Here is a 25525-nt window from a genome sequence, read left to right on the forward strand (position 1 = left end):
CGATATGTCACTAAAAATAAATAAATAAATAAAAATAAAAATTACCACGTGGCATAAAATGGTTAGGTAAGGAGACAAAATCTGAACACTAAATTAAAACTCATCATTCATTCCTCCTTCTATTTTGTCGCCCATATACAAGTGATTAAAAACTCACCACGTAGTCCACGAGTACTATTTTTTAAATTATTAAATGAAGTCCCACCGACCCTCAGCTATCACTTGGTCAACAATGTTCCCTCGTAGATCTCAAACAAAAACTTCTCTTCATTTCCTCTTCTTCACTGATAACCAGAGACCAAATCGATTGTAAAGAAAGAGAGATATATAGTAAGCAAAAAATCAAAATCAGGATCGTAGTGGGAAGAGACAGGTATTGTAATTTGTAAAGAAGATCAATAAATCTAATTACATTCTTTTTATCTTTTTAATTTCTTTAAAGATTTTAAAATTAAAGTTGTTGTTGTTGTTGTGTACATCACATTGTGGTGGCTAACTCCACAAAATGATGTATCACATGATGATGATGTTAGTTTGATGTATTTGGAACTAAATGGAGTCAATTTGAGACTACTTAGACATAGACATTTGTTACACTTGGAGGGTATTTTCTTCTTAAGTAGACTTTTTTTTTGTTTATAAGTTCATTCATATTAATTATTTAAGAAAGAAAACTCCTTCAATGTCAAATCAAAACACTCTTTTAATTTAATTTTAGACTTAAAATCATGTTTTCAAGGACAATTTTTATTTATTTATTTATTTTTTTGACTATTTACAGAGACAGAAAGAGAGATATAGTAAAGAGAAGTGATTTACATAGAATGGAGAAGGAAGAGAGTGATTGGAAAGTTCATGTTCTAGTGCTCCCTTTCCCTGCACAAGGTCATATAAACCCATTGCTCCAATTATCCAAATGTTTAACCTCCAAAGGTATCAAAGTTACATTGATCACCACACACTTGATTGCCAATTCCATGCATGCTAAAGCAGGACCAGTCAGAATTGAAACAATTTCGGATGGTTACGACCAAGGAGGAAAGGATACTGAAGAAACAAGCACCTATCTTGAGCATTTTGAAGCAAACGGTTCAAGAACCTTGGCCGAGCTCATTGAGAAACAAAATGACACTAAGTTCCCCTTCAAATGTCTCATATATGACTCTGTTATACCATGGGCTCTAAATATAGCTAAACGGTTCGGCCTTATTGGAGCTGTATTTTTCACTCAAGCATGTGTCGTCAATGCAATCTACTACCATGTGCACCATGGGTTGGCACAAGGACCTATTATATCGATGCCTGGATTGCCGCGCCTTGAAACACATGAATTACCAACTTATGTTTCTAACATGGGATCGTACCCAACATTGTTGAAATTCCTTTCAAATCAATTCTCGAACGTGGATAAAGCAAATTGGATCCTTTTCAACACATTCCATGAGTTGGAGGAAGAGGTTGGTATTTTAGTCCCCTCTAGATTACATTTTACATTATTGTCATCAAAATATGTTTCTCTTCTATGTAATTAATACTTGCTACAATATTAACCATGTTCTAGCTCCTTATAGGTCATTACTTGGATGGCAAAGCAATGGCCAATGAAGACATTGACGATTGGACCAACTGTTCCATCTATATGCCAAGACCATCAAGTCCAAGGAGACAAAGATTATGGTCTCAATCTGTTCAAACCCGAATTGGATGCTTGCATGAAATGGTTAGAAACAAAGCAGGCTGGATCAGTCATCTATGTCTCGTTTGGGAGTATCACACTTCTGGGGGCAGAGCAAATGGAGGAATTAGAATGTGGCCTAAAGAAGAGTAACAACTATTATTTGTGGGTAACTAAGGGTTCAAAGGAGAACAATTTCGCAGAGGAGACATTGGAGAAAGGGTTGGTAGTGACATGGTGTCCCCAATTGGATGTGTTAGCCCATCAAGCGATAGGATGCTTTATTACTCATTGTGGATGGAACTCTACGATAGAGGCATTGAGCTTAGGTGTGCCAGTGGTTGCAATGCCACAGTTTTCGGACCAAACTACTAATGCCAAGTTCATGGAGGATGTATGGAGAGTGGGAATCAGAGCTAAGGCAGATGAAAAGGGGATTGTTAGAAGCAATGAAATACAGAATTGTGTAAGGGAAGTCATGAATGGAGAGAAAGGAGTGGAGATTAAGAAAAATTCGGAGAAATGGAAAGATTTGGCTAAGGAGGCAGTTATTGAAGGTGGAAGCTCTAATAAAAACATTAAGGAATTTGTAGCTAGACTTGTATGCACCTCCCCTTAATGGTGAAGTAAGGGTTATTTGTGAGACCAAGTCATTTAATTTCTCAAATTTGTAAGCTTTCCATTACATTTGTAATGAACTGTTTCCTTTCACTGTGTCATAAGAACACGGATTTTCTGCATCACTCAACTTGATGAGCTCTTGATTCAAGTTGGAAAATGCCCTAATGCACAATCTTGTACTTCCACGAATCCGCTCGAATCATGTAATGACCAATCTACTTATGTTTCTTATGCACCTTAATTTTCTTGGATCATCGACATAGGTTCCATATATCATATGGTCGGATCGAGTTATTATGTCAACTCATTCAAAATTGCTTTTGGTATACAACTAATTCAAGCAAGAATATTGACAAGGGACATGATCAGTCACGGATGTTATACTTCATGGATCAAAAAACCTAAATGCATTAATTAATTAGCAATAACCATATTGGGCCCAACTCTATCAGGCACCAGCGCTTGGGGCATCTTTCAGACGGTTTTCTACCTTTTATGCCCCAATGTAGGATCATCTTCTTCTTGTGAAACATGTTTAGTTTCTAAGCTATATAGACCTCGTTTTAAAAAATGATTGAAGGCCATGAGGTGAAACGTTTCATTTGTTTCTCTATCTCTAATGTTTGCGCGCAGTCGACCTACAATTGATTCTTAGCCACTCATGAAGCAAGAACCCCCAGGAATACTGGCTATTGGTGCAAATGTTTCCTTGTAGCCAATCCCATAAGATTGCTAGACCACATAAAGAGATATTTATGTCTAAGCGAAAGATATCATTAATTTTGTTAGAGAAACAGGCAGACTTTGGGAACCTCTTGAAGATATTTGTCTAGGTTTAGTGCTGAAGTAGAATATCAGGTAAGGGTCCCGTTATTTGGCCAACATTTTGGCAAACACTTTTTCAAAACATGGGTTAGAGGTCTTGGAATGGGCTGATTTTTGGTGAGGATGATCTCTACGGTGAGGAGATCATCCTCACCAAAAATCAGCTCATTCCAAAACTTCTAGCCCCAGTTTACAAGTTGAAAAATCGTGAACCGTCCATTTTTTGTAAACCATTTTTGATGGGGTTAGAAGTTTTGGATTGGGCTGATTTTTGGTGACGATGATCTCCTCACCATAGAGATCATCCTCACCAAAAATCAGCCCATTACAAGACCTCTAACCCATGTTTTGAAAAATGTGTTTGCCAAAATGTTTGCCAAACTGTTGGCCAAATAACGCTACCCATCAGGTAATGACTACAACTTCTTGCGAACTTGTGTGGTTGAAGACCGTTCTCTTTGATAAGTGCTTTGTTGTTTTCATTATAAATTATTTGACTCATGTGTGATAGCCAAGCTTCTAAGCACATAGTTAAATAATTGAGTCGTTTCTAACTCCCGCTCCCCTCCTCTCCTCTAACATACTCTCCTGATGTGCTATAACCATATATTTTCCTCGGGATACACAACATCACATCCCCATAAATATGTACAGTCATGTATCCCGAGGAAAAAATCTATGATTTTAGCACATGTTACGACAGGAGAGTATAGGGTGAGTCAGAAAATCATTATTCTTAAATAATTATATGATTTCTTGTAATAAGTTGGATTAATAGTACTCTCCATCACATTCACATCCCACTACAAACAATGATGCTGAACCATACATCACTTTGTGATCCCCAATTTGGAAATTGATGAATTATAAACCGATAAGAATCAAGGAAAAATACATCTAAAATTATCAAAATAAAAAGAAAAAATATTGAGGTTCTAACTAATTAAACTTGAATGTTCTATCCAATAAATAAAAAAGAGAGGCATAATGAAATAACACATTCCCATCGAGAAAAATTATGGATAACTCCTTGTGATTACATGATAAATATAACATACACAAGTTGTAGTCCAAAACAAAAAACAACAAAAAATTAAAGAACTAGAAACATAAGGCATGTAAGCATTTTACATAGGAACCTTACAATGTAACCAGCAAACATTATAGACTCACAACAGAGCTTTTCATCTATAATCTAAAACTATAATTCTCGAATCATACCCTTTTGGATTCTCCATTTATCGAGCAACAATAAGCTCATCTGGGCAAACAAAATCACGATTTTCGGATGGGACAAAAATCTCGTCGTCAGCTGTGAAGTTGTATCTCTCCCCTATGGCTCTCAATAACTGGTACACTTCAAACATTGTGGGTCTCTCCTTTGGAGCAGCCAAGACACAATTACTTGCAACTCGAAGAAACTGTAGTAGTTCTCCATCAAAACCTTTCCCAATCAAAGACTTATGTATGGCATCTTGTAGAAGAGACTTGCTTGAGAGATGAATAATCCACTCCACCAAACTACCCTTGAAGCTTTCAGGAGCGTTAGAAACATGGGTAGGTTTCTCACCAGTAACCAACTCAAGAAGTAAGACTCCAAAGCTGTAAGTATCCCCTTTAGGAGTGGCGACTAGAGTCCGTGCATACTCGGGAGCAACATAACCCAAGTCTCCAAACTCCCCATTCACAAATGTACTCAAATGAGTATCAACTGGGTTCATGAGCCTTGCGAGCCCAAAATCAGATATTTTTGGCTCAAAATCCTCATCCAACAAGATACATTTGGAGCTTATGTTTCTATGGATAATGCGAGGGTTGCAGTTATGGTGGAGCCATGCAAGGCCTTTAGCTGCCCCTATACCAATTCTGAGCCTTAAAGGCCACTCCATTCCAGTGGCCTCAGATTCAATCAAATGTAGTCGATCATATAGTGTCCCATTTGGCATGTATTTATACACCAAAAATCTCTCCTTCTTGGCAATGCAAAAGCCCAAGAAGGGAACCAAGTTACGATGCTTAATGCTCCCCAGAACAGTCATCTCAGAAACAAATTGTTTCTCCAAATGTTGAGAGTCTTGTAACCTCTTAACAGTAATAAAAGAACCGTCTTGAAACACTGCCTTGTACATTGTCCCTGTACTTCCCGATCCAATGATGTTATCTTTGCTGAAGTCGTTAGTAGCCTTCATGAGATCACTCAATCTCATCTTCGAAATCGTGTTCTCAAACATCGAAACCTAGAAATCAAATAAACTCTTTTAGTACTTGGCAGCTAAACATAAATATAGAGGTAGGGCTGGCAATGGGTCCAATAACATCAGCTTACCCGACTAATCTGACCTGAGTGATTCGGGTATGGGTATGATCATTTGTCCAAATAAAGAATTCCGATAAATTTATCCATAATTATTTTATCCAAATTTATTTAGGGCCGGATAAATTTGGATATGCATAAGAATCCTATCCGATCTGAATATCTGTTTATCCAAGGTTTAATACAGTAAATTCACAATAAGATATATGTATAGCCCAAAATTAAGGTTCTTCCATCATCTTCAAAATGAGGTATATATATCTGATTCGGATAAGCACTTGAAATTTGGGTACAAGTCAGATACGGATTTCCTTTAAAAAATTGGATAAATAGTCAGATATGGATTTCCTTTTAAAAATTGGATAAATAGTCAGATATGATTAACTTTAGTAAAATTAGGTAAAAAGTCAGATACAGATAATCAGATAGAGAGTTGGATAAGGATTCGGATATAAGCTTCATCTGACCCACACTCAACCCATTGCCAGCCCTATATAGATGAATAAAAAGGAAAAAAAAAAAAAAAAAAAAACGATTCCTACTAATTGAAAACATTGGTAGAAAGATGTTCCATCAGCTAACCTTGATGCCCTTGGTTCCATGTATGCTCTTGGCCCATTTGTTTCCTTCGGGGTCGTCTTCCTTCTTCTTCTTAGCCACTCTACTTAAAATGAAGAATACAACACCTGTAGCAACTAAAGTTGTAACAACCACTCCACCAACAGCCGACCCAATGATGACCGCAGTATGAGGCTTCGCCTTAAGACCCTTACAAGCCTCCAATGGTTTCTTTCCACAAAGTCCTTGATTATTTGCATAGTCGGGAACGATTTCATGGGTAAAGGTAGGGGTAGGCCCAACCAAGACATTGTTTGCAACGCTAAAAGTCTTGAGCCGATTGAGGTTTCCGAGTTGCAAAGGAATCTGACCACTAAAATGGTTGTTATTGAGTTTAAGAATATTCAGATACGAACAATTCGCAAGGCTCAATGGTATCTCACCCGAAAAATTGTTTGTGGAGAGATCAAGGGATGTTAGGTAAGGGAGCTTTGTACATATGTCAGATGGGATCGATCCTGAGAGATAGTTATTAGAAAGATCTAAACCAGTCATACTCTGACATAAATGAAGACCATTCGGGAACTTGCCTTTGAGACCCATATCGGAGAGTTTTATGTTTAAAACCTTGTTTTCATCTGGGTGCCAACAATCGATCCCGAGAAATTTACAGATGAATCCTTCGGTGTTGTTGTTAAAATTCCATGTAGAGTTTAAGTAGTTCAATGGGTCTATTAGAGAGTTCCTTAGATTTCTCAAGCAAGCTACATCATTAACAGTACCATAGCTTACACTACTACTAAGGAAAAACCAGAAGAGAGTATGAATAAGAACAGCAATAGCTCTGTTATTCATCGACAAACACTTGAAAAAATCCATCAAAATCTTTTTTTCTCCTCTTGGATCTACTCAGATAAACCAATTCAGAGTTCAGATTAACTCATTTCCCATCATTCATCAAAGTCAATGAAGATCCTAAAATTCCAACAAAAAATGTAAATATGGGTAAGAAACTAACAATAATAAATTCAACCAAACAAACCCCCCAAAAATAAATAAATATCAAATTTAATAATGAGAAAGACCCCAATTTAAATTTAAAATAAAAATTAAAGAGATTCAAATCCAGAAAAACAAAACTTACCCACTTAAATTACAGAACAACTCCAAAAGACCAAAACCCTCTCCTTGGAACCCCCAAAACACAAACCAAATTCAATTGCCTCAATAACCCATCAAAATATCAAAAAAATTCAAATAATTAAGACAAAGAATTCAACATCAGCTCTTCAATTGCACACAAAATTACAAACCCTAAAACAAAAAATTCAAGAACCCTCCCTCCTTGAAACGCCTAAAACACTAATACCCAACTCAATTCCTCAATTACCCATCAAAATAATCGAAATTTTAGATAGAATCAGATGAAGAACAAAAGATCAATAAAATATAAGGAATTAAACCAATTCACCTGAAATGTCCATGTTAGAGGAACAGAGAGGTAAGTAATAGAAGAAGAAGGAGTGAAGTCTGGTCGTTAAAACCCCGCTAAAGGGCAGTCACGAATCAACGAAGAAACATCGTTTAAATCATTTTTTTTTCTTTCTCTCTGTATCACGAAGACTTCAGTGCGTATTTGTTTCTTTCCAACTACCTTGAAGACCACTGACCACCCCATAAAGCGAATCTCTCGTTTGAAAATTCAAAGCCAACACCATAATATATATTAAAAAAAAAAACCAGTAGAAATTAAAGAAAAAAAACAACAACAAAGAGATAGAAATGGAGAAACTTTTTTAATTCTTTTTTAAATGTTACTGAATTTAATGAAAGAAACGACGAATCGGGTCAAACACGAAATGAAATTTTTTTGACGCTGAAGTAAGTGCTTGACTCACAATTTTTTCTACAGAGTGAAGACTAAAAGAAGACTTTAACAAGAGTTTTTCTTAAAAAAGAGATTGTTTTCAGACTGGTGGTTCGTGTTCGTACTTCATAGTTCACATTACACATGTCGCTTTCTGTGATTCTTGTGGGACCAATGTTTTGAAAACCAAACCGATGTTCAAACCGAAATTTTGCTCAATGGTCGGACCGGATTTCAATTCAATTCAATGTTTTAAAAATTGGACCCATCATTGACGATACAAAGTGGTCCGACCAATGGGTCCAACCGGCTGGACCCAAAAATAAAATATTAAGGCGGTGTTTGTTTGCGCTATTTTTCAGCGTTTATTGCTGAAAAAAATTAAATTCAGCACTGTTGTTAAAATAACGCGTTTGTTTACGTTATATTTTCAGCGCTTATTACTGAAAATAAGTGAAAAAAATTCAGCACTATTTTGATGTTGAAAAAAAGTGCTGAAGCGGTAAGCACTTTGCTTTTTTCAACACAGATAAGTATACCCTTTATTTTTTTTGAGCATGGACAAGTATGCCCTTATTCTTAAAAGAATATTACCTCTTATATCCCATGGATAAGTATATAAACACCCCACAAATTAATAAACCCATACTACAACTAAATTATTTTGTCTTATATGAGTTAAAAGTTTTGGAATGAGTTGATTTTTGGTGAGGATGATCTCTACAATGAGGAGATCATCCTCACAAAAAATCAGCACATCTTAATACTTCTAACCCTATCAAAACAAGTTCAAGAACCGTAAATTGTCCCTTTTTTTTGTTTGAAAACTATTTTTGACGAGTTAGAAGTTTCAAAATAGAAATTATTATTTATAAATTGAAGATTTGAGTATTATTTATTATTTAAAAAAAATTGTATTTTAATTTTATAAGAAATAATATATTTTATTGTGTTTGATAATAAATAAGTATTTGAAACATGCAAACAATGTATAATATGATTGTAAGGGTAACAAAGACAATTTACCAGTTTTAACAATGTGTAACAAACATGATTCAACATCCAAACAAAAACTTTTTCAGCACTTAAATTCAGCGCTTATAAGTTTCAGCGCTTAATGCTATTCAACACTTATTTTTTTCAGTTTAAAAAACAGCACCTAAGTCGATATTTTTTATTTCTTCCCAAAATCAAGTAATTTCCTTCGAATATTGATCCAATATCATATGATGTAGATTACAAAGTTTTAAGAACTTAAAATAAAATAAATAAATTCTTCATGGGATTTGAATTTGAATTTTAAGAGTTTAGTGGTAGTTCGTTTTCAAAACATGGATAAAGTTCGAATGCTACCAAGTTCAAGTATTGGTCCAGCATCAACCCTATATCCCGATTTTGTTCATTGGCATCGCCAAGATCAATTATTACTTGAATGAGTAATCTCTACATTTTCTGAAGAGGTTCATGCTCAAGTCATTGGACTTGAAACCTCGCATAAAGTGTGGACAGTGCTAGAGACATCATTCGTGCTAGAATTCTCCAACTTTGCATGAGGTTACAATTGTCTTGTTTCCAACGACGATCTTATTTTTTAATCCTTGGTGGGCTTCCCTTCAAATACAGATCATTCCGCACATCTATCTCAACACGAGTTGAAACCGTTTCACTTGCTGATCTTCTAGGCTTTCTCTTAACAAAGGAATTTCGCATTGCACAAGATGCAGCCCTTAGTGACATTAATGCTTCTGCTCACATTGCTCATCGCAACACTAACCCCATTACAAATGACAGTCATGGAAATCAAACTTTCTGTGGGAATCAGAACAATAATGAATCAAAATATCGTGATTGTGGCAAGTCGTATAGCCAGCAACGTGTTAAATCAGTTGAAACATCTACTACTCATTCTAGTTCTCGCCCTATGTGCCAAGTGTACAACTGCCTTGGGCACGTCGCTTTGCAATTTTATAACAAATTCAAACGAAAGCTTCCAATATGCACCTCCATCGCAATTGGCTCAAGCTTATTCCTCAACCATCAATGTTCCATCATCCAACAGTTGGTTTTCAAATTTCGGTGCAACACATCACTTCACATCACGTCTGTAGACACCCAAATTTGAGCGGGCCCTCGACGCAAAGTGCCCCAAAAATAGCAAAAATCGGAATGGGCTCCGAAGCCCAAACCTACCAAAAATCCTATAAATTTTGTCATCTTATTTTTAATAAACGGCCCAAGGCCTTTCACGTGGCCCACGGACCAAATCTCTTACCATCCTCCTAAACCCAACTCAACCCAAGTCTAAGCCTATTCAACCCAATCCAAACTAAACCCATCACCTAAGCCCATCTAAATTAACCCTACCCATCAAAACACCAACGCCCAAAACCCAAAGTCCAATTCATTACCCAAAGCCCAATTCATTACCCAAATCCAACTCAACCCAATCCAACATCACAACCAATCACCACAATCATCAAGGTGTGACACATGTCATCACCCCATCTCACCTCCTTCATCTAATCAACCAACCAACTCCATTACTTCTCTCCAAAAATTAATTCAACCCATAACCCTACCCTAACCTATCCTATCCATTCTCTCAAATCAAACACTTATAACCTATCACCCTCCCCTAATCTACTCCTATCATTCCCTACAAAACCTATCTCTACAATCTACACCTATACCCATCCTCTCAAATCAAACACCCATCCTTTCATATCAATTCATCTCAACCCTTCATTTCCACCAACTTTGACACATGTCATCATCTCCCTCACCCTATCAAAATATCATCAACCACCCCATTAAATCCTTCATTCTCTTAAATCAAACACCACTTAATCACAACCACCAATTAATTACCCCCTTTAAACAATCTCATCCTCTCAACCACTCTCATCAATTCTCCTCACCAAATACTCAACCTAAATGGGTTGGGTTGGATCCAACCCATTTGGGTTGTAAACAACCCATTTAACCCCCTTCCCTAAATACCCTCCAACCTCCATCAAACTACACCCACCCTTCTCTTAAATCCCATACCATTCTATCACTTTTCAATCCTTCACCCCATTATACCCCTAAAATAACCCTCCAACTTCTATAAAAACCCATCCATTCTCCCCTTACAACACCTAATGAAAATTTGACAAAAATCCTCTAAAAAAATAACTCTCTACTCTACTCTACTCTCAACACCCAACTCTCAACTCTCAACTCTCAACCTTCTCTCAAACAAGTCAAGCAAGGAAAAAGAAATCAAAGGAAGTCAAAGGAAGTCAAGGAAGGAACAAGGTGGGTTTAGACCAAGAACACCCCCCTCAACTTCCCTCCTCTACTCTCCCTTTCCTACACACTTGCACACACACTATGGTCTAAATCACCAAAGGGCCCCTTCTTCATAAGGGTGCCCTCAATGATTTGAACCTATATCGATAGCCCCTCACACTTGAGGGCATATATCAAATGTTTTTTTTTAATTTCATTTTTTTTCTATTTCAAAAAAACCGAATCCGAGGTTACCACCTATGGTGGGTGGAGTAGGGTGCCTAACACCTTCCCTACTTCATAAATGGACCCCCTTACCTTGAATCAAGGTTGAACCAAATATGCTCTATCCATATGTGAGTCATCAAATGTCTAAATGACATGTTTTTCAAAAAATACAAATTCGGGTGACCATTCACACCCAATTCCGCATTTGAATGGTGGCGACTCCAAAACACCCCAAAGTGGAGGGATGTTTGAAAAACATTGAAAATCCCGTGTCCACAACGTCCGACTTGAGAAATCTTAACTTCTCAAATGACTACAATGGATCCGACTCTGTAAAAATCGGCAATGCTTCCGGTTTGGATATCCATCATATTGGTCACTCTCATGTTCATACTTCTTCATTGAATCTCCAGTTGAACGATAATATGACATCTTACATGTGCTATTGGTTACAAAGAATCTACTTTCCATCAACAAATTTACTAAGGATAACAATTATTTTTTCAAATTCCATCCCTTTCATTTTTGTGTAAAGGACTTACTCATGAGGAGAATATTGCTTCAACGATTGAGCATTAATGCCATTTTCTTGGACATCCGGTGTTTCGCAATATTCGTAGTGTTCTCTGTTAAAGCCCATGGGCCTAACTCATTCTCACAAAACTGGCTTGTAAGGAGAGGGTTGCCCCCTGCTTTATACATTGCACCTCCCAATAGTACCTAGGCGATGTGGGACTATTCTAACACTCCCCCTCAGTGCCAGGGCTGGAGACATTCGGCTCTCCCCCTCCACACAGGACTGGAGGTAGTAACCCTACCCATCCCTGAGATCACCCACTCTAATACCATGTTAAAGCCTATGGGCCTAACTCATCCTCACAAAACCGGCTTGTAAGGAGAGGGTTGCCCCCGCTTTATACATTGCACCTCCCAATAATACCTAGGCGATGTGAGACTATTCTAACATTCTCGAGGGAGTTGGTATTCCTTTTTCCTCTAATAACAAGCAACCGGTGTATGATGCTTGTCAAAACGCCAAGAGTCACTCTCTTCCCTTTCCTTCATCCTCAACTCCAGTTAATGAACCCCTACATTTAATTTACTCGGATGTGTTGGCATGTTTTATCAAATTAAGAAATTTGGTTAAAAAACAAATTAAATTTCTTCATTTTGGTTGGGGAGGTGAATATTATTCGGTTTCATCATTTTTTTCTTCACGTGGAATTGGACATCGCTTATCTTGTTCACACACACACACCAACAAAACGGTGTGGCCAAACGAAAGTATCGACATATTGTAGAAACATAACTTGCATTAATGGCACATGGGTTGGTACCCATGCATTTTTGGGACTTTGCTTTTGAGATAACCATCTATTTGATAAATCGTTTGCCTTCACCAATCACTAAGAACAGTTCACCATTGGAATTATTGTTTGGAACAACACCGGACTATAAAATTCTTAAGAGTTTTGGTTGTGCCTGTTATCCATGCCTTTGTCTCTATCAATCTCATAAATTGGAGTTTCGCTTGACCAAATGCATCTTCTTAGGCTAAGGCCCTAACCATCATAATTATCAGTGCTTCGAGCCAGAATTTGACATTTATACATCAATCGAAATGTAGTTTTTGATAAAACTAAATTTTCCTTTACAAAAATTGACAAACAACCCTCATCCCCATTGCCGACAATATGTCTCCTACCGCCACTAGTCATCTCATTGCCCTCACCCCTAATCATTACACCATCCGAGACCCTTGTCGTGACTACTACTACTATTATCCCTGAACCAATTGTCCTTCATTTAGAGCCTGTACCTAATGAGCCTATTGAGCAAACCCCTTTGCACCAACCATCCAATCTAGTGCACCGAGCACCTCGTCAACGTGTTGCACCTACTAATCGTTCTCATCATATGGTGACTTATGCCCAAGTCGGCACACAAAAGCCAAAACTACTCAATCTTGCCACTCGTTACCCACTACCATCTTGTTATCTTACCACTTTGGCCGATGAAACGGTTCCCACTTCCTTCACTGAAGCATCCAAGAAACCACATTTGTGATTTACCATGGCAGATGAGTTTAACACTCTCCTCAAGAACAGAACTTGGACACTTGTATCATCTCTCCCTACCTCAAACATCGTCAATTGCAAATGGATTTTTGTTCGTCGTAGAGTGAAGCTTCTTTTTATGTAAATTTGAACAAATAATTTCAAACCTTATTGTGTTGACAAGTAGGAGTCGATCCACAGAGAAATGGTGTTATCAATAGTTTAATGAAAATGAGAAAAAATAGTTAAGTTTCAAAACTAGTTTTTGGAATTATTAACTACGAATTAAATTGCAGAAAATAAATAAAGTAAATAAATGTGTAGGGGATTGAATCCGACATAAGACATATGTTAGTAGTTAGCTCGTTTTTAATTTATGTTTTTTATTACTCGGATAATATATATCGCATCAATGACTCTTAACCAAGAAGACATATTTTAAGTCCGAAGTCCAATAGTTTGAAAGTCTAAGTCCAAAGTCTCCTTCCCTTATGATATAATAATTTTCAAGGATTATTCATCACTTCGGACTTCGATTATAATGAGATTTAACCCAATAATGATCGATTATGACACGTGATGGAAAATAAGAAAAATTACATTTAAAATAATTTAAGTTTCAAGGTATATGAAGTGAAACCTATTAATCATCTAATGATTTTAAGAACATAAATTAAATATTTGCTAACTGTTAAACTTGCCTATGACTTCCTCAATTCCCTAGATGGGAAGAGTTTAGTCAATCGTCACAAAGTTAATATAAATAAATTAAAAGAAAGTGAAATAAATAGAATTAAGTTGGAAGCTTTGATTGAACTTCAACTTTGCATTACAACTTGTCGGTAACCTCCCCTTCTTCTTACAATAAAAATTAACAAAACTTACAAAATGAAAAACAAAGAAGAAGATGGGGGGAAAGAAGAATGAAAATGGCATAAATTTTGCAAAGTAAGAAGGTGTAATTTTTTGGATTAGTCTTGGGAGTTATTTATAAGTTTTGGAGATGTGAAATGGTGGGAAACAATGATGTGATGGGGGTGAGGTAGAAAAAACGTAAGCATGGTTGAGTGGAAAATTGGTGGGATTTATCTGACTTGGTAAAAAAAACAAAAAAAAAACATTGAAAAATTAGGTAAGTCTTGGGTTTGGGCTTTGATTTAGACTTGGGATTTTAGGTCCATTTTGAATACACTAAATAAAGAAGCCCAAAGGCTTTACAACTTAAATGGGAGAAGTCCAAAGGCCTAAAATTGGGTTTCATATGTTTTTTTTTTTTTTTGCTTCGGTCTTGTCAATTTGACCATATTTTCTCCAATAAAATCCTTGAATTTCTTCTGTCTTTTTGTACCATCCCTTCTCATTTTTATTACGTTTCTATCAAGATTAACAAACATCATCAAATATATCATAAAATTGATAATTTAATAACATTTACAATAATTATGCACATGATGATGTTTATACGTTAATCTACATAATTCTTGGAATTTAACTATAAAATCTATTAATTTATGGGGTCATTAGGGACTCTAAATATGTAATTTTAGGTCCCAATTAATTTTTTGTATCAAACAGTTTGCGGATGGCACCTGTGCAAAGTCTTTTTTATTTTTATTTTATATAATTTTTTTTCTTTTATTGTGATGATAAAAAAGAATTTATTGATCATGTACAATAATATATATAATTGGGTATCCCTATAGACAACAGATCGAGCTTGTATTTGGGTTTTGCCCAATCGATAAACCAAGGTCTTATCTAAGAACTAGTCCTGGGACACGTGCAACGCCTGCACATCACACACACCAAGTAAGTTAGGGTATTTCCTCGCAGGTGGCCTCTGAGGAATTAATGCTCATATTGGGTATCGAACTTAGGACCTACGTGCATTAATCATTTATCGGTCTGATATTGCCATTGAGCCAACCCCTCCGGGGTTATCATGTACAATAATTGTTAGGTGGTATTTTTGTCATTTTCTTAAGCTAGAAGAAGTACCTCAAGAAACATAGTGGGGAAACAGATATATGGTGGGCTGTGTAAGGAAGTCTTGTTTGTCCAATTCCTTTAAAATTCAAATTGGTCCCAACTTTGGATGAGAACAAGTGCATATCATTTAATAGTTGACATATGTAGAATCCTTGTAAAATCGGATAGATTTGTCTCTATCATTCAACTGAAGTAGTCGACTTTAAATTTACCAATAAATTTTTGTGGACATATAATTATATATACAATATTATTTTGCAGAGTAAACTTTATAATTCAGAGATATATGTCAAGGGATCTCCATGAAATTCACACCTTATTAAGGAGATATATTCAATTTTTAATTTTTCTGTCTCATTTGAACCCAAAAATTGGGTTCTAAATGAGTTTTACCAAAATTTACAAGGATATATATATATATATATATATATGAGAAAATATTGCATTTCTCCAAAAAGAATTTATTAGAAAAATCTTGTCCAATAGAAAATTTATATATATATATATATATATATATATATATATATGAGAAAATATTGCATTTCTCCAAAAAGAATTTATTAGAAAAATCTTGTCCAATAGAAAATTTTCATAAACATTAAAAAAGTGGTAAGGGTCAGAAAGTAATACAATTATTTTTCTAAGGGCTTTTGAAGGATATTGTGTGTTGAAGGCTACAAATTGTTCTTATGAGATACATTGAATGGAATGGGATCGTCTTTAATATTCTAAACTCTTGGGGTTCAAGTGAAAATAATTTACTACACCTATAACCTATCTATGTTTATGAAAGAAACAATAATTGTATGTAGAAACAACGTAAACCATGTTTGGATTGATAAGTGAGAAATTGGGATAACTTTGAAATTTTAAAATGTCTTAAAAGAGATTTAGGGTTTGAGTTGAAATTATAAATTAAAAGGGTTTCTCTCCAAATCTCTCCACTTTTGAAGAGAAAGAAAACTCACCATTGTTCTCTTCTCTCCCCACTTAACAATCCAAACAAGATAAATGTAAAGAAACTTATTTATTTTCTCTTCTCTTCTCTTCATTTCTCTCAATCCAAACACAGCAAAGTCTGAAAATAGGGTTTTATGGGACCATTGGGAGATCTTGATTGTTAGGTCCTATTCACATTGAGGTGAGAGAAATGGATGGAAAATCCAAAAGCAAGCAAAAAAAGAAAAGGAAAAGTAGGCATATATTTTTATAGAAAGAGGGGTCCACAAGTCCATCTCCACAAAGGTCAAATGAAGGGGTCCATTGTTTTAGACCTCACATGATTATGCATTTCTTTCCACATGACAAGGAAAGTGTGTTTGGTTTTTAAACTTATCGACTTGAGTCAAACTTGGTCAAGTTGAATTGATTCAATAGGTTTTTGAGGTGACTCGCCCCAAATCTCGATGAAACTAACTTGTTGAGACAACTCAGAAAATCATCATCTTAGTCGATGTTGGGTTAATTTGTGAGAAAGAAAATATTGAGAAGCATATCTAAGGATTAGAAAAGATTATGTATTCCCCATAGGGATTTACCTAGAATGCCATGCATTTCATCCATGTATAATGGTCCAAGGGCCTAACTCAATTTCAAAACCATGTTCATATGGTGAGGGTTGCCTTCTCCTTATATACCTATAGATTGGGCTCTTATAAGCGATGTGGGACTATTGTTCTAACACCCTCCCTTACATAGGGCATCTCATGCAGAGTTAAGGAAATGCTTCCACACATCTAGAACACAGATGGACTCACTTCTAATACCATATTAAGCTTCATGGGCTTAACTCAATCTCAAAACTATAGTTATAAGGTGAGGGTTGCCTTCTCTCTATATACAGATTGAAGTCCCCACAGTGGTGTTCGTGGAAATCTTGGACCCTGTTTCACATTAAAATAATATTAAAAAAAAAAAATTCAAGATCCTAAGTAGGAAATTTTGGCCTATGATAATGAAATAAATTCATGTAGTTATAGGTGGAGGTTTTAACATTTTGTTGAATCTCGAAGAGAAGAAATGAGGTTTATTGCTAAGCATCAGATCCTCTGAAGAATCAAGAAATTTATTTAGTCCCTTGGGGTTGATTTTGATTTTGAAATTTTTTTTTTTTCTTGCTAATCAAGCAATGATTTTATTTGTGATTGTTGTATATAGAATACAAGGAAAATGGGAACGAAACACACTAAGAAATAATCTGGATTGCTCTGAGACCCCTCAAATCACCAACTAACGTGAAATGAGTAGTAGTTGGAGATTGACTTAGCAAAGCTTGGCTAGACCATAATCTTTGTCGCATCGATAGAGTCAACCCATGGTACAAATGGTAGTAGATGGCATTAACGGCACATGTTTGAGTGAAAAACAGACCTCAAATAAGACCATTTAGCTAAATCTAGACCCCAAGGAATAAAAGAATCATATGCGATGCATTTGATGGGGAACTTGGTGGCATTTTGTTTCTCAATGAGCTTGGACAAGATTAACGCTCAAAATAGGCTTCAAACAATTCTGCTTGTCTAATTCCTCTTTCGTTGCAGCCATCAGAATATGTTTCAATTCTTACTAATCCGTCTTTAGCTTGCCTGGACTTGGGGGCAATTGTCCCCACTTAATTTTATTTATTTATTTATTTTTAAAAGATTCATTATGCTTTAATTTGAGATATCTCTGTATTTTCAACTAGTGACATGCCCTATTTGCCCCACTCCCTCACCTCGTGCCAATTCCCCCTTCCCTCACTCTATTTGAGCCTTCTCTCATAAATTAATTTGAAATTATTTAAATACCCTTTTCTTCAACCCCTAACTATAAACCTTTGAATTTTCTCCCAAAAATCATTTATCTTCAAGCCTTAGCTTGCCCCCACCACAAGAAAATCTTGGCTCCGCCCTTGTACGTAGACACCAAATGTTGATAAGGTGGAGGATTGAAACACTCCTCCCACACCTAACACAGGCGATGTAAGCGGTAAGCTACAATCCAAGGAAATTTAAAAAGAAAGAGATAGTTTAGGTATCAATCCCTGGATTGTGGCTTACGCTGCATGTGTAGAGGTGGATTTTAATCCTCCACCCTTGGTGCATAGGACTCGGACTCTGCTTTTTTATTTTTTTGGAAAGTAATGGGGATTATTTAGAGGATTCCCAGCCGACAAAAGAAAGTTACAATCTCACATAAGATTTGCCCACGGCTTCCTCATTTACAATGATACGCAACTGAGTTGGGAACTCAAAAGGAGACAAAGTTGAACTTTGAAAGGATCTAAACCACGACGCTAAAAAATCTGCAGCAATCAATTGAAAGTCTAATTATTACTTGTACCAGTCCTCCTCAGTCCTCACTACATACTTAACTATAGTGGCTGTACGAGTTTTATAGATCACTGCTAAAAAGTAAAACACCAACATTAAATAGGAACATTTGGTTAGTGACTTCCAAGTTGAATTGTGTTTGAAAATTAAGATTTCAATTATTTATTCAACCTTTTAGCAATTAGAATTGTTCTACAATTATGGTTTTAAATCTCAATTTTGAGATGATTCGGTATCGAGAACAATGTTGTAGAAATTCAAGAAGAAGCACATTTTAAGTTATGGATGATTACTAAAATCATGACTCCAATACTAAATACGACTAATATGCCTCTGAATACATAAAACAAAATGAGAGAAAGGAAAAAAAAAATACATAAGAACCTTAAAACCATAATAGAGATCCTCAGTAGGAAGTTTCATGCTTGTCTTATGTGGTCTACAAATTCATCAATGTTCTTATTTGAGCTTCCACCTTCTTCCATTGCCTCCTTAGACAATTCTTTCCATCTCTCGGCATTCTTCTTCATCTCCTTCCCTCTTTCTCCCTCCATAACTTTCTTTAAACAAACCTCTATTTCTTCCCTTCTAACAATCCCCTTCTCATCTACTCTAGCTCTAACTCCCACTTTCCAAATATCCTCTACAAACTTGGCATTAGTGGGTTGGTCAGTCCATTGCGGCATCCCCACCATTGGCACACCAAAGCACAAACCCTCCATTACTGAGTTCCATCCACAATGAGTTATAAAGCATCCCACGGCACGGTGGGATAAAACCTCCAATTGAGGACACCATGTCACCACCAACCCTTTCTCCGATATCTCATCTACCAATTTTCTAGGAAGCTTGGGTTCCTCTAAGGCTCTTACTACCCACAAGAACAATTTTTCACTCCTACAAAGTCCCCATGCTAGTTCATCCATTTGTTCTTCTCCTAAGGTACCATAGCTTCCGAAGGACACATATACGACTGATCCTGTTTCCTTTGTGTTCAGCCACTTCATGCAGGTGTGAGAATCGGGACTGAAAAGATTCAAGCCATAGTCTGTGTCACCTTCTAATCTTTTGTCCAAATAGATACTTGGCATTGTTGGTCCGATAGTTATCGTCCTCATTGACCATTTCTTCGTCATCCAATTCACTACCTGTTAGAATTTAAATCATGGTTAATTATACAGTTTAAAACTAAAAAGAATGCCCTACCAACCTCATAAATTTGTAAAAAAGAAAGTGAATTTAGATATTGAGCATGAATATATTGTATATATAAAATAGGGGTTGAGAAACAACGATAGCAATCAAAATAAAAAACTAACAGAAACATTACACAAAATTTATGTGATTCGACAAGATTGCTTACATCTATTAGTGATGTGAAGAGATCCTTTCATTATTTTCCATAAACTAGGATTAAAATCTCTCAATTTTACTACCTCTCACAAAAACTCAAATTCCTTCATAGAAATCCTAAAACAAGTTTACTATTAATATACAAACCCTACAAAAACAAAATTGGCCCTATGACAGATGGTTACAAAATTGAGTAAATGAAATTGCCATTGAACCCATAGTATCCCCTACTTGGTGTATGGTCCCTTCTGTCAATATAATACTAACACCAGAATACAAGGCACAAACATAACAGATATTAAAATCCTTAAATTGAAATAAGGCACAAATTTAGACAAAATTAATTAAGACCACACAATTTTTTGATAGGGCTTTTGGTAATGATGATGAACCCAATCACATAATTTCCAAAACTTCAAGAATTACAATTCCTACCTCATCCTCCAACTTGTCAAATGAGTTAAAGAGGAGCCAATCGGCTTTGTCAGCGTTCGAGAATTGGTTCATGACAAGTTGTAGCAAAGAAGAGTATGGTCCCTTGTTACAAAGAAACGATGGCAGATCGTCAGTTTGAAGTAATGGTAATCCAGGCAAAGATACTGGCCCTTGAACAGGAATAGTCAGTATCCCCTGTTGCACATAGTAGTAAAGGGCCTTGACGGCACATGGTTGAGGGTAAAATGAAGCTCCAATTAGACCAAACTGTTTGGCAATATCAAGTGCCCAAGATACAATTGAGTCATATAAAAGGCATTTAATGGGATACTTAGAACTTTGATGTTTCTCTATGAGCTCGGCTAACTTTCTTGAGCCGAGGTTTACAAAGCTATCGACATACAGATCAATACTGCTTGCTTGTGGAATGCCTCCTTCGTCGAAGCCATCAGAGAAGGAATCGATGGTGATCGAGTCAGCTTGGGCTTTGATGGACTTAGTGATGAAGTGGGGTGTAAAAAGTGTGACTTTGATCCCTTTAGAGGCTAAGCGCTTAGAGAATTGGAGAATTGGGTTTACATGTCCCTGGGCAGGAAAAGGGAAGGCTACAATGTGAGCTTTCCAACCATTCTCTTCTTTCTCCATCTCTCTGCGCGTGCGTGTGTTTTTTGGATAGCTAGTTTGGAAAGGAGATATTTTTGGGAAGAAGAACACATGTTTTTAGTTTGCGATATTTACGAAAAAATGGTCAACTTTTGACGAATTTACGATTTTGGCTCACTGTGCATTTTAATTATCAAAATGAGAACGATAACGTGACTGACTGGAAATAGTCACTTTAAATTGGGAAATAGGCAATTCGAAGAGGAATTTATTAAAACAATAGACTGTAGTAATTATTTTTGAAAATGGTAATTGATCAATTTTAAAAATAATATTTTTTTTATCAAATTAGTAATAACAGTAAAATGTAAATTTTTTTTACCGAAAATACCCTTTTTTAATTTTACATATGCATTTACTATTTTAACTTTAATAATAGATCAAAATCTAACTAAATCTTTACATTCCTTTTAATCTTCTAACACTAACAAAAAAAAGCTAGGGAAACTTGCAAGGTTTTCATGATCTTCACAACAAAGAGAGAGAGAAGGAGGTTGCATACCTGAATTCGCTTCCTTTAACCTCTGCAAGTTATGCGATGGAAAACAAAATACAAATGACACGAAAAACACAAATATGAAAGAGGAGAAAAGGATTTCTTTGTAATTTCAGTCAAACATAAAAAAGGGTATTTTCGAAATATTTTTTTTTATATTGTTTTTACCAATTTGATAAAAATAATTGCTACAGTTTATCATTTTGGTAAATAGTTGAAATGTGGTGCATGTTTTGATAAATTTGCCTAGATTCTACATATTTTTGTGGAAGTTTATTGAATTTTATCTCAATTGTAGTTGAATTTTAGACTAATAAGCAGTTAATGCCTGTAGGTTGTGATTTCGATGCCCACTATTAGAATTAATTCCTCAGGGGTCTTCAACATCAAATTAAGGAATCGTGAATTGTCAATTATTTGTAAATCAGTTTTTATGAGGATAGAACTTTCATAATGGACTGATATTTTTTGTGAGGATGATCTCATCACCATGGAGATCATCCTCAACCCATTCTAAAACTTCTAGCCCATATATAAAAAAACGTTTGACACAATATTTAGTTCTATTTAAGGTTTTCAAATGCTTCCCTATATATATATATATATATATATATATATATATATATAAGTGGATTTTTTTTTTTTTTTTTTTGAGGATAATCTCTTTAATAAGGAGATCATCCTCACAAAAAATCAGCGCATTCTGAAACTTTTAACCTCATCAAAAGTAGTTTACAAATAAGGGATTGTCTACATTTTTTTAATTTGTAAACTATGGTTAAAAGTTTCAAAATTGGCTGATTTTTTGTGGAGCTGATTTCAAATTAAATAAGGGTTTAGCAGTTTCGGAATGGGCTGATTTTTTGTGATGATGATCTCTATGGTGAAGAGATCATCACCAAAAATATGTTCAGTCCAAAATTTTTAACCCTAGTTTACAAGTTGAAGAATCTTGGACCGTCCAATATTTGTAAACCACTTCCGATGGATTAAAAGTTTCGAAATGGGCTGATTTTTTGTGAGAATGATTTCTATGATAAGAAAATAATCCTCACAAAAAATCGGCCCATTCCGAAACTTCTAACCTCATTTTACAAGTTGAAAAAGCATGGATTGTCAATTATTTATAAACCATTTTTTATGGGGATATAAGTTTCAGAATGAACTGATTTTTTGTGAGGGTGATCTTTTTACCATAGAGATCATCTTCGCATAAAAAAAATCAGCCCATTCCAAAACTTCTAACCCATATATTATAAATATTAGGCTCTTACTAGGGCCTCTAAACGCTTCCTATATAAAGGAGCATTCGAAGCCCTAAAGAGAGCCAAATATTGTGCCAAACATTTTTCAATATATGGGATAGAAGATTTTGCATGGACTGATTTTTTGTGAGTATGATCTCCTCACCATAGAGATCACCCTCACAAAAAATCATCACATTCTAAAACTTCTAGTTCATGTATTAAAAAATATTTGACACAATGTTTGGCTCTCTTTAGAACCTTTGAACGTTCTTGTAAACATTGTCATTCATTCAATCATTATCCTCCCATCTTTGCTCTAGAGTGGATCCTTTGTAATACTTTTTCGCTACAGTCCTTACGATGGATTTTGACGATTGTGAGATCGTCATGGCTCAGAGTCACAAAAATCCATTCGTTATAAAATTAAACTCCAAAGACCATCCATTTTCAAAGTCTTTGATTAAGCTTTAAAAATTATATTATTTTTTTTTCAAAAAAAACAAAAAATCTGATCTACACCATGATCCTTACATGGCTGAAGTATTAGTTTTTCTTTAAATGTCCCTACAATTAAAAATTCGCTTCAAGATATGTACTGCAGAGGATCTGCTCTCTGGTTGAAAAATATTATTGTGTCTAAGAATAAAAGAGGCTTTTGACATCATTGCTTACGTACGTTCTTGTTGATTGGCGTAGGAAGCTCTACTCTCCAGCATGGTCAAAAGCAAAGAGGGAACGGATCCTGTGTATTAATACATATTCTCTATAGTTTCCTTAAGTGAATTTTTAGTTGTAAATAGAAATATTTAATTGAAAACTAATACTTTAGTCCCATAAGGATTTTTTTTTTGATAAATTTTAGTCACACAAGGATCATCGCGTACATCAGTTCTATTTTATTTTATAATCTGTTTAAAAATATATATATATTTTAAAGTATGATCAAAGGTTTGAAAAATGGATGGTTAGCTAAACTCGAATTTTATAACGGATAGATTTTTGTGACTTTGTGACGTGGCGATCTTACACTCTTAAGGTTCACTACTTTCATGGATCTACAAGTTTTAGAACAGTCTGATTATTGATTTTTAGATTATGGGTTCAAACATAAAATCTACTTAATAAATTTCCCTTCTTTAAAATGGAAAATTGAGGAAAAATAAAAGAGAACTGATTGCTAGGTTTTGAGGTTTCTCATCGATATATTTGAGTCTGGTGATCCCGTGATGAATACGTTTGAATCTAATGGTTAGAAATCAATTGTTCAATGATTTTTGGTATGTAAATCCAACAAATCATATGATCTTGGAAGGACAAAAGGAGCTTGGAGTTAGATAACTAGCCAACTACTAGGAGTACATAGGATCTGTATAACAATAATACTTCTGGTACTCTTGTGGCCCACATGGTCTTGCAATGGTGACTAATCCATCCATCAATCATTTCATTCATACGTTCTAAATCCATCTCCATCATTTTTATATGGACATTTTATTCTCAATTGATGATTGAGGCTCTCCATCAAATATGAGGTTAAGATGCAGGGAAACTGAAGGAAAAATTACTTAATAGACCCCATGGGAGGGACGATATATATCTTCGAAGTCCTTCTAATTAACTTTTTATGTCTAAATGGTCTCTTACATTCATTTCCCCTTCCATATTTTTTTGGAGTATCTAAATTACATCTTTCTCACCTTCTTCACATATTTGAGTTTTTCAACTGCTATTACAATCATTTCTAAAGTTTAATTTCTTGATGAATGACGAATGGAGAACGATATACTTGTAATTTTAAATATTTAGATGTATTTTTATTTATTTTGACCTTTGTAATAAAAAATAATGAACGAAATTGGGATTCTAAATTTTTTGAAGATTTCGTTGTAACGTTTGGTTTGAGTGTTCGTTTCAACATTTTTATTGTTGAGATCAGCAATATTAGTGTCAAGTTCAATAATTTTTTATTATTGTTGAGCTCATAAGTTTTAATGTCAAGTTCAACAATTTTATTGTTAAGATCAACTTATTTTTTATCGTCGAGATCAACAATATTTTTATTATCTACATATTTAAAAATTGTTGATCTCGACAAATAAAAATGTTGAACAGGTTAGATTTTCATGAAATACCCAAAAGGCATATTTAATTGTGAAATGGACATTGAATCAAATGTCACAACAAAATCTTTAATAATTTTAGAATTGAAATTCTTTCATTAATTTTATACTTTTTATTTTATTATAAATAGTCAAAATAGATTGAAAAATACATCTAAATGTTTAAAATTAAGTGTATATCATTCTCCACTCCTCTTTCACCAACAAAAATCTTTGGAAATGATTGGAATTTTCATTAAAAAATCCAAGAATATGAAGAAGATGATAATCCATGTGGATCCCACAATACATTTTAAGATTCCAATCATATAAAATAAATGAAAATCTATAGATTTCCCATTTGATCAGAAATAATCTCTCTTAATATGAAAATACCATACACAGGGAGAATTTAATAAATGGATAAAAAGAATATTTCGTTGATATGGAGAGATCATAGACCCATTTGGTATGTTTATAATGGTAAATGCAAGAAATAAGTATATTGGAA

The 25525-nt window shown here is 35.1% G+C and overlaps 3 protein-coding genes across 5 annotated transcripts; 1 reads left to right on the forward strand and 2 right to left on the reverse strand.

Annotated features, from left to right (window-relative positions):
- The first annotated feature begins 209 nt into the window (after window positions 1–209).
- Window positions 210–2531, forward strand: LOC147382126 (mogroside I-E synthase-like). The gene is made up of 3 exons (XM_086429316.1): window positions 210–373; window positions 782–1457; window positions 1572–2531. Exons 2-3 carry the CDS (start codon window positions 825–827, stop codon window positions 2292–2294), a joined length of 1356 nt encoding a protein of 451 aa, XP_086285442.1. The 5' UTR covers window positions 210–373; window positions 782–824; the 3' UTR covers window positions 2295–2531.
- A 1596-nt stretch (window positions 2532–4127) lies between these two features.
- LOC147382127 (probably inactive leucine-rich repeat receptor-like protein kinase At5g48380) lies at window positions 4128–7938 on the reverse strand. 3 transcript variants are annotated; one of them, XM_086428552.1, is made up of 4 exons: window positions 7465–7938; window positions 7138–7180; window positions 6018–6968; window positions 4128–5358 (listed from the first exon to the last, which is right to left on the reverse strand). In XM_086428552.1, the coding sequence occupies exons 3-4, from the start codon at window positions 6870–6872 to the stop codon at window positions 4360–4362; spliced, it is 1854 nt and encodes a 617-aa protein (XP_086284678.1). In that variant the 5' UTR covers window positions 6873–6968; window positions 7138–7180; window positions 7465–7938; the 3' UTR covers window positions 4128–4359. The 3 variants fall into 3 exon arrangements, with proteins under 3 accessions (XP_086284678.1, XP_086284677.1, XP_086284676.1); XM_086428551.1 differs by having other exon boundaries at window positions 7138–7216; XM_086428550.1 differs by lacking the exon at window positions 7138–7180.
- An 11030-nt stretch (window positions 7939–18968) lies between these two features.
- On the reverse strand, window positions 18969–21198 carry LOC147382128 (UDP-glycosyltransferase 74E2-like). Its single transcript, XM_086429086.1, has 2 exons — window positions 20510–21198; window positions 18969–19869 (listed from the first exon to the last, which is right to left on the reverse strand). Exons 1-2 carry the CDS (start codon window positions 21152–21154, stop codon window positions 19141–19143), a joined length of 1374 nt encoding a protein of 457 aa, XP_086285212.1. The 5' UTR covers window positions 21155–21198; the 3' UTR covers window positions 18969–19140.
- Window positions 21199–25525: the final 4327 nt, after the last annotated feature.

The sequence above is a fragment of the Akebia trifoliata genome, chromosome 16 (genome assembly GCF_017979445.1).
Source record: "Akebia trifoliata isolate Shusen 1 chromosome 16, ASM1797944v1, whole genome shotgun sequence".
Taxonomy (NCBI): domain Eukaryota; kingdom Viridiplantae; phylum Streptophyta; class Magnoliopsida; order Ranunculales; family Lardizabalaceae; genus Akebia; species Akebia trifoliata.

Bases quoted from the DNA above. Each gene is read 5' to 3' on its own strand.
- LOC147382127 (XM_086428550.1), bottom strand. From the start codon at position 6,872: ATGGATTTTTTCAAGTGTTTGTCGATGAATAACAGAGCTATTGCTGTT. The intron at 5,359-6,017 runs GTTAGCTGATGG...TTTGATTTCTAG, and splicing joins ATGGAACCAAGGGCATCAAG to GTTTCGATGTTTGAGAACAC.
- LOC147382128 (XM_086429086.1), bottom strand. From the start codon at position 21,154: ATGGAGAAAGAAGAGAATGGTTGGAAAGCTCACATTGTAGCCTTCCCT. The intron at 19,870-20,509 runs GTAGGAATTGTA...AAATTCTAACAG, and splicing joins TTGACAAGTTGGAGGATGAG to GTAGTGAATTGGATGACGAA.
- LOC147382126 (XM_086429316.1), top strand. From the start codon at position 825: ATGGAGAAGGAAGAGAGTGATTGGAAAGTTCATGTTCTAGTGCTCCCT. The intron at 1,458-1,571 runs GTTGGTATTTTA...AGCTCCTTATAG, and splicing joins TCCATGAGTTGGAGGAAGAG to GTCATTACTTGGATGGCAAA.